The sequence below is a fragment of the Cornus florida genome, unplaced genomic scaffold (genome assembly GCF_030987335.1).
Source record: "Cornus florida cultivar Cherokee Brave unplaced genomic scaffold, ASM3098733v1 CherokeeBrave_3.0.0_Hap2_Chr09, whole genome shotgun sequence".
NCBI classification, from domain to species: domain Eukaryota; kingdom Viridiplantae; phylum Streptophyta; class Magnoliopsida; order Cornales; family Cornaceae; genus Cornus; species Cornus florida.
The window spans coordinates 67,634,781-67,644,648 of NW_026775579.1; the positions used below are offsets into that span (position 1 = coordinate 67,634,781).

Consider the following 9,868-nt stretch of genomic DNA (forward strand, 5'->3'; position numbering starts at 1 on the left):
ATTCACTTCTATTATCTCTTGATTGTCATAGCCGAGTATAATAATAAATTAACATAAATAAATTTAGTTGGCATATTTTTATAGTCTTCTTGGTAGAAGTAATGATCTTCACTTTATTGTGAATATATATATATATATATATATATATATATATATATATATATATATATATATTTAGTGAACTAAAAATAAAAAAAATAAAAAAAAATGGATAATAATTTCATAAAAATTAAGGTGCAAAAAGTCTATTTTATTTGGAAAATGATTATTGGAATTAGCTTTGATAGCTTGAATTTAACCTCAATTTCTCAGTCGTGCCTGAAACATTGGCTCCTAATAGTCTAATCAACTTGTAGTGGTTATAACATCAAATGGAAAATTCAGTTATAAAAAAATCTGTTTTTAGATAACAGTCTTTTATAATTCTCTGAAAATTATTCTCTATTTTTTGAGTTTTTGAAATGAACAATCAAGTCATCTAAAAGCAAGAACGGTGGTTTTTAAATAAAAATCAATAACTATTATATTGAGCCAATCTTTGCTTACTTCATTTGCAGCCCTAAGGTAATAATGGTGGTGGTGAGTCGGTCATGATAGGCAACTTCTTTCATAAGAAAACGGCAAGATACTAATGAGAATGTAATACTCAGACACTCCCACTTTATAAACCTACGATGACTTGAACAATTCGATGTTTGAAAGGCAAGGAAGTAGCACTAAGCGTTGTCCAAAATAATGGTCTAAGTATACCATATACTATAGTATTACTTATTTAAATATTATGCAAAAATATAATGTATATATACATAATTATTATTATAAAACAATAATATATATATATATATATATATATAATTTGTTATAAAATATAGTTATATATAATAAAATAAAACTATGCAAAATAAAAGAATCTGATTATAAGTCGAGGCTATAGTTTGATTCTATGTCCTTAAGACAGATTCGTCCCATTATGGTACTAATAGACTTAGTGACGTCTATCTCCCAGGATACAACGACTTGTCTTCCTTCGGTTATAGCACTGCAAATCGAAGAAATGGGCGAACCGGTTCGGTGTAATACTCTCTCTCTAAAGTAAACTCGAACTCACAGACTAAGACTCGAACCCACAAACTAAGGTTCGAACCCACAGACAATGTATGCAAGAAGAGAGAAGGAGGAAGAGAATTCAGAATTAGAGAAAAGAATTCTGAATGGAGTGATTTGCAAATGAACCCAAGAGGGGTTTATATAGGCAACAAGATGCCTTTTCATCCAAAGTTTTTGTATGCCCCGTTTCCAACACTAAGCTCCAACCCTTGGCCATGAAATATACTACATTGAGTTACAATAATGTAACATCTTTTTCTGATTACATACTTTAAGGACACACCCCCCCCCCCCCCCCCCCCCCCGCGCCCACCCACCCGGCGGACGGCTAGCCAAACTTTCAGCCAATTGCACAAAACCCCCCCCCCCCCTGAATTAACAAGCGTCTCCTAAACTATGATAAAGTTGCATTTGAGGACATTAGGTGAGGTCTCCGACACAAGAAAAAGAGGATTACAATATTACCCTTAAGTGAAACTATGCTGTGTTGGTATTGTATTAACTCAGTTGTTGACGTGTCAAATGAATCTTAACCATCCAATAGAATTGTGACGACACACCACTGCCTTATCACCTCATCCTTATCACCTAACCACACTCATTTTAGTGTTGGAAACGGAGCATATAAACACATAAACTTTGGTGTTGAATAACGCGGACAACACTTTGCTGTTGAATAACCCCTTTAGAATCTCACACAGTAATGACAAACAGGGGTCACAAATAAACCCCTAGCTTGAAGATTACATAGAAAAGGGAGTTTATTCTGCAACAGAAGGCAACTAGTGGAACAAGCAGCAGGCCTACCCCTATTCCAAACCAACCCCGATCATTCAATTTCCGGACTTTCCTTCTGCAAAACTTCCAGAATGTTCAAAGTTTCACAGCACCAGGTCCTGTCCTCCCCATTAGTTATGTGAATCTTGGAAATGTCTTGCCACAGATCATCAATTGGGCACTCTTTTTGCAGCCAAAGATGAAGTAAAGTTTGCTTAATGAAACATATTACCTCACATACCATATCATTTTCAAATATCAGTTGATGCTTATTTATTTACATATTCTTCGTATCATCAACATCATGCAATGCATGTTCATCGGATACAAAAAAAAAAAAAGCTCTGATAATAGTCATCCAACCCAAAAAATTGATGATAATATGAATCAAATCTAACCTAGTTCCTCTCCTCCTCCTCTCTCTCTCTCTCTATATATACGAATATATACACACCTATGTCCTCCCACAATAGCAGAAGAGCTTCAGTGAAACAAGATTTCAGTTTTATACTACTAACATGTTCTTGGCATTAACCATCAACTCTCAATTGAAGTGCGCAACACGAACTCTGTGGCACTTAGTAATTTATTCTATGGATATTTCTTCAAATTCATCATCCTGATGTATGAAAAATTATTGATCAAATGCCAATACAGTCAAGAACCTGATGCTAGCTTCAAATCAAGTAATAATGGCTTTGAGTAGAATGATGAGTTGAGCAATATACAGACCTTGGTCCTTCTATGCAAAGTTGATGCTGACTCACCCACTTCATTGTTTATTTAAATGAGTAGTCACCTTATCTAACAAGATCAATTTTATAATCAGTCTAAAGTAGATTATTGTAGTTATTATTTTCTGGACTTGTCCATTTTGTTTAATTTCAGCTGCTTATAATGTAGGAGGAGAATATATCTTAATCTAGGAAAGCTGAAATTAAACAAGAGATAACAATAAATTTCTGATGGCAAATTCATTTAATTTCACTAACTTCAATAATTTACATAACAAATAAAAGAAAATAAAGGAGACGAAACACTAACACTTTATATTAATATTGTTTTTTCAGTGATCATTACAGTCTATTCAACCTAATGAACAGACACTTTCTGGAAATCCTTTATCCTGTGAACGGGAAAATGTACACTATCGTACCCCTTCAAGGGTACGAGACTATTGAAAGATACACATACGAGTAGGAATTTTCTTGAGTCAACATGTACTACACAGTGAGGTTACATTCGTGATGTATCGAAACTAAAAAGTGCCATAGTTTAGTTTGAGGAAGAACTTTATCAGAACGTGTGCACGCCTTTTCTTGTGGATTAGCACTCTGCACTCCCTCATTTTTTTCAACATTATATATATGTCCTCTGTCACCCTAACACTCTATGCGTCACTCTCTCAGTGGCTTACTTGTTTTTCCATTTCGCATCTCAAACCTCTTCCGTCAATTTTGGTGAACAGGTTAGCACGGCGTCTGCCACGGTGAGGAAGATCTTGTCCTCACCAATCACATTGGCAAAATCGGATGCGTGTAGCTTGTCAATCACCACTGGCCCTGGATTTGCCAGAACAAGCTGCACAACAAGGCGAAGACTTTTGTAAGGTAACTTTTCTAAATCATTTCTACTTCTATGGATGGTCCTGTCGTGTACATATTTACGAGAATTAAAAAATAATAATAATAAAAATAAATGATAACATATGAAATAGAGGTTAGTAATATAGTAACCTTAATATCTCTCTTTTGGAGACTCCTGTGTAACTCTTCCAAGGCTTGGATGCCACTGGTGTCAATGTCAGTAACGGCTGGATGGACCATAAAAAGCGATTAGCATATGCTTCTAAGTACAGGCAAGCATGGTAAAAGTATGCTTGCAAATAGGAATATGCCGTTCGTGAACCGGGTAAACAGTACTTACGTGACATCTCAACAATCAAAAATTGAATATTAGGTTGGTATGCTGCTTTTAATTGCTCTTCTTCGTCAGTCAACCATCTCAATATCCTGCAGTATAGTTAATTTTTAGACTAAAGCCACTTGAACTCTAACCAACTTAAAAAGACCCTAGCTATATTATCCCCATCACAATTCTCAGAAGTGGAGGCAAGACTATTTTCAATAGATAATATTTCACAAATTTTATGTACAAATTTCTAAGCAAAAATATTAGCTTGATTGGAGCTTAAAATTTAAATTAATATGGTGATAATCCAAAACTTCGTAGATACGCAACATGGGTAGTGGGTTTGTTCTCTTTCGAATCATGATTTGAAGAGAAAGCTACATAAATTAAGTATAACAGAAAAGTAAAAAAGTGTCCTTACCTCTCTTTGATATAGTTGGAGTTAGAAAAGTAGATTGCAGAATCAACTCTCACAATCAAAATGCCCGGAACCTTAGATGCTTCTGGATATTGTTGGATGTTCCTGTAAATAGTTGTCCGGGGGATCCTCCCAAGAAGAGCTGTCCTTGGCCTTGTAACTTGTAGGAGGATTTTAGCGAAGGATATTGCGACCTATCATAACAAACAGGGGAAGCACATCCAATTCAATTAGGCTAATCGCTTTCAGTCGACAAAAGGAATTTATGAAGATCAGTAAATACACCAATTCTTACCGCAATCAAGAGACCTATCTCAACATTGACAAAAATCACACCAAGAAAGGCTCCCATGCAGGCAACAAAATCAAATTTATCGATCTTCCATATCAAAATTGGTGTCTCGTAGTCCATTAGGCCAAGGACTGCAGATATAATGATGGCAGCAAGAATGGCATTTGGGGTGTACTTGAATAGGGGTGTGATGAATAATAAGGTTAGGAATACAATAAAGGACATCACAATGTTAGAAACTGCAGTTTGGCAGCCAGCCATGTTATTAACTGCCGAGCGAGAGAAGGAACCTGCAAGTGATGAGCAGATATTGTCAATAACATAACAACAAAAAAACAAAAATAATTCTACTTTTTTTTTTTTTTTTGTTCTCTATGCTTCTTTCCTACCTGTTGCCACATAGCAGGAGGTCATCGAGCCAACAATATTCATTGTTCCTATTGCCACCATTTCTTTGTTTCCGTCCAGCTGATAATCCTTCATGGAAGCAAATGTTCTTCCAATTGCCGCAGCTTCCTGATAAAATATTACCATTCCACAAAAAACAAAGGAGGGGAAAAAACGGAAAGAAAAAGTGATTTAAATACAGGAGATAACAAACAAAAATCTGTGAATAACACCAGATGGAGTGCAAATCTGACTCACCGTTAATGCTATCATACCAGCCACGACACCAATCTTAAAACCTTTTATAGAATATTTTCCGGAGAAATATATTTCATTCAAGGATGAAGGATTAATTCCTTTCTCTATATGCTTCACCTGCGATCATCAGTAAAAATATTAGTTCAGAAGTTCAGAATATAGGAAGAGGTAAGTCTAAGATTTTAGTACTTACAATTTGAACACCTTGCTTGTCTGCACGAGTGATATATACAAAAAAGGTGGACAGGATAACAGAGATCAATGGAGCAATTGCTGGTACCCAAAAAAATTTCTTGTTCTTCTTTCCCTGTTTATTACTGAATCATGTGAGAGTTGGAATCCAGATATGTTTTACAATTCTACGGAAACTTAATAAAAATAGGGTCTTACAATGAACTTCGCAAATTGAAGAAAAGCCAAAAAGGCCACTCCAATGATTATAGTCTGCCAGTTCCACTGCAAAATGTTGTACATATATTTGACTTAGTAACTCATAACTCAACACATTGGTAGACATGGGCGTGGGCTGTAGACGTGTTTACCAAGATATTGTAGCCCTAATCGTGCGTGTGTGTGTGTGTGTGTGTGAGAGAGAGAGAGAGAGCTTACTCCATGATGGACAGAACCCCACACTGATTTCATTACAGAAACAATATCAGTTTTCTTCGTGAATTTCGTGATTCCAAGAAAACCTTTGAGCTGTTGGAGAGCGATTGTAATGGCAGCTCCACCCATGAATCCAACAATGGCAGCATGGGATAGGAAGTCAATTAAGAAACCCAATCTGGTATCAAAAACCCAAACCACCATCAGAACATGATTGGTGAAAAACGTAAAACATAAGAGGAACAATCGTTGATAATATAACTTGTGTCTGAGATTTTGAGGATCAAAGTAGAGGCATGTCCTTTGTTACCTGAAAAACCCAAGGGTAACTTGAGTGATCCCGGCAAAGAAAGTAGCTGTAAATGCAAGTCGCAGATATTCAGCTGCATTTGCATAGGGATCAATCTCGTTCTTGAGCAATGTTCCTAACAAGAGTGACACCATAGACACCGGCCCTATGGCTATATCGCGTGAACTACCCATGAAGGCATAAATCAATGGTGGAACAAAGCTGGAGTCTGTAGAAAAACGAAGAAAAATTAAAAGAGGTGTTATAAGGCAATCCAACTTGTTTGATTAGTATGAGAACTTACGCAATGCATACTGGGGAGGCAAATTCGCAAGCTTTGCATACCCGATATCCTGTTTTACAAGTTAATGAATTGTTAGAAATGTGCAAATTAATGTGAAAAGTAATGTGTTTTCTTGTACATATTTAAGTATTTCTTAGAGAAACATACCTGAGGAATGCAAAGACTTGCAATGGTGAGTCCTGCAATGAGATCCCCTCTAAATTTTGTTAAATTATAATCTTGCCCCCATTCAAGAATGGGGAAAATGGTCTGCATGCCTAGGGTGAATTTTCGAGACCGTGATTGACCCTTGAAGGCACGCAGAGGATCATCAGCCAATAATGTTTCCTTCACAGTGGCCGTGAACTCCTTCAAGAGGCTTTGCTTAGGGGGGACTCCCACCTTGTGAATTCTAGGACAACTTTGTGTTCGATGTTGAGAGGATGACAAGCTTCTAATGTCCATCTCTTTCGTTTGCAGGTCCTTATCAGTGGGATCGCCCATTGTAAAAAGGACTAATAATTCACCTGTAATGTGAAAATTGGAACTTCTTGTGATCAGAAATGAACACAATGCTCATTTCAAGTGTAATCTTGTAATAGAGCAAAAGATTATAGTCCGAAATTAATACGAACATTGTTAGTTTCTGTAAAAAAATTAAATAAATCAAACCCCCTAACTTTGAAGCATTAATGGTCAAGAACCCATAACCCTTGAAGGCTTTTAGTTCTGTTTTTTTTTCTTTTTTTCTTTTTGCCCTTTTGGCCGAGGAAAATCATATTCATCACGAAAGCTGATTATAATTGGAATTCAAAAGTAACAATATACTATAATCTAACCTTTACAAAGTGAACGGCATGAAGTGAAAGGAGGGTTAATTGACTAATGCTTCAAGTGTGCAAAGGCGTCTTGAACATTGAAAGAGCTTGGGAAGCTCATGCTTATTATATACATTCCCAAACAAGTTACAGGTTAAACTGTCCAGGACCAAAACAGAGTGTGAGGTCAAAGTCAATTAGTCAAAGTCAATGTTCCAAAAAAATGGAATTTGCCTTAATTACCAAATTACCCCCTCAATTGTCTGGGAAATAACCATATTACCCTTTCACCAATTCTACTAATTAACCAAAACCCGGATCATCTGAGAAGCCACCCTGTTCGCCGGCGGCGACTTCATCGTCCACCGAATCTCCCGTCACCATCTCCGCCGCCCAATCGCCGCCCACCAAGTACAGACTCATTATGCCGGCCAAACTCTCCATGCCAAGGTCCACCTCCACAACCATGGCCTCCTGTTCCTATTCGGGCCACCAATTTCGTCGATGCCATCCGCTCGATCCTCCTGCATCGCCACATACCCGTAACTTAAGCGAGACCCACCATGGTGGAATGGACTGAACAAATTACCTTCAATCCCTCTGTAGTCCTCACCGGAATACTCCGCGTGCCGGTCACGCGCCTGACAGCCGCATCAACCAGTCCACCCGCGAGCCACACCAACCCGTCCTCTCTCTCCACCGTCTTCGCACTCTCGATCCATCTCACGACAACCTCACCGGTTCAATCCGAGAGTCGAACTTAATCGGAGGGTGGCCGGGGAGGTGGAGGACGCCCTCGACGTGGCAGCCATTTTTGCCGAGTACTTCTAGGGCAAATCGGCGGCTCTGGAAATCGTAGAAGATCCGCGCGTTGTGGCGCGAGATGTTCATGCCGCCGCCGAGGGAGGAGAGTTCGACGTCGACGGTGGATTTCTTGCTGTTGCGGCCCAGTATTATTGAATGAAGCCCGCTCAGTCCCCCGGCTCGACAGTAAAAGGGGCAGTTTAGGAATAAAAATATAATATACAGTAAATTTTTATGATTTTGACAATTAATCTCCATTAATCCTTTTTCTGGGAAAGAGTAAATTTTACTCCATCAATTTGAAATTTCCCCACCATAACCCTATTTTTATGAATTAATCCCTATATTATACGGACTCATGAACATACACATGAACAAACATTGGTGCAGGTGTACGTCACACATATCCCATACAAAATATCTTTAACATGTCATTATCCATTGGGAGAAAGAGGGAGAGTCCACGTAACACGCGTTTTTCCTTTTCGTTGTGCGAGAATTTTTTTAAAAAAGTTCGATCATAAACTAGAAGAGGAAAAAGGTTTCATTGTCAACACCTTTCCTTTTCGTTGAATCCTCTTCTTTTACAAATATAAAATAATGATATATATATATACACACACACTCACACCCCCCAACGAATAATGCATTTTTTGAAATTCTGAACTTAAAGGAATGTCCAAATTAACTCTCAAAATTCATATGGCATACCCCACAGAACTCGACATGCAAAACGAGGTATAAAAAATAAATAAAATAACAAATTTAGAAAAAATTCGAGACATTATAGAATTAGAGAATATTTAATTAAAGTTTGAATAAATTTCATTTTAAACTAAATATCCTCCCATTCCAATCCCAAAATCATGATTTGGTGCTTCCAAATATAGTATTAAGGTAATGTTATAATCTGAAATTGATTTTTCCGTATTTCTTATTAGGGCTGCAAATGAACCAAGCCGAGCCTTAGGTTGCTTGGGCTCGTCATGGTGTGAAAAAGTTCAGACTCGACTCATTTAAGAAAATAAATTGAATTCATAGTCAAAATTTGTTTAGACTCATTTTGGAGCTTCCCAGTTTGTTTAATAAATTATTGTATATTTATCTTATCCTTTCAAAAATTAAAGAATTTCATTAAAAAAATAAAAATAAATGTAAACGAACCTTATAAGGAGCCTACAATTAATGAACATAAACGAGCCTACACGAACTCATATTCACGAGCTGAACACATCATTGTTTGGAATCGGCTCGTTTACTAAATGAGCTTAGAAATCGAACTCGAGCTTGGCTCATTTGTTTAACGAACGAGCTGGAGCTGAGTCCGAACTTTTCATGAATACATATAGATAGGAGGAATAAATATCTTAACTTTGCATAATGGTCCACTCCAAAAGTAAACCTGTCAATGGAGCGGATTTTGATCCGAATCCGATCAAATTAGTCAGATATGGATTGAATAAAAAATCCGATAACCCGATTACGATCCGAATTTGATAATCCGTTAACTTAACAAATCGGATATGATTATGTTGATCCGATCCGATCCGAATTATATATATAAATAATTATATATATATATATATAATTATTTATCAATAATTTTGCATATTTATATCAATACTCCTATTAGAATTGTATTAGAGGTAACCCAAAAATCCAAAAAAAAAAAAATCATAATGTTATATATACAATAGTGTGGTGTTCTCATCCACTGATCCACATGCTAATAAATCTCTTAATATACATACTAATAGTGTGGTGTTCTCATCAATCTTATATATATTAGTTATATATTACTAAATTTATATATATTAATTATTTATCATTATATTCATTTAGTTGTATAGTTATATTATGTAGCATTCTGTATATTAACAATTCTTCACTTTATCTAACTTTATAATTATATATGTTA

General features: G+C 36.5%; 1 protein-coding gene across 1 annotated transcript; it reads right to left on the reverse strand.

Moving 5' to 3' along the window:
• Positions 1–2,843: 2,843 nt before the first annotated feature.
• Positions 2,844–7,868, reverse strand: LOC132274218 (sulfate transporter 1.3-like). The gene is made up of 14 exons (XM_059775447.1): positions 7,168–7,868; positions 6,497–6,855; positions 6,350–6,398; positions 6,067–6,274; positions 5,760–5,934; positions 5,541–5,606; positions 5,344–5,457; positions 5,151–5,267; positions 4,895–5,021; positions 4,509–4,795; positions 4,217–4,407; positions 3,811–3,896; positions 3,621–3,697; positions 2,844–3,465 (listed from the first exon to the last, which is right to left on the reverse strand). The coding sequence occupies exons 2-14, from the start codon at positions 6,830–6,832 to the stop codon at positions 3,322–3,324; spliced, it is 1,977 nt and encodes a 658-aa protein (XP_059631430.1). The 5' UTR covers positions 6,833–6,855; positions 7,168–7,868; the 3' UTR covers positions 2,844–3,321.
• Positions 7,869–9,868: the final 2,000 nt, after the last annotated feature.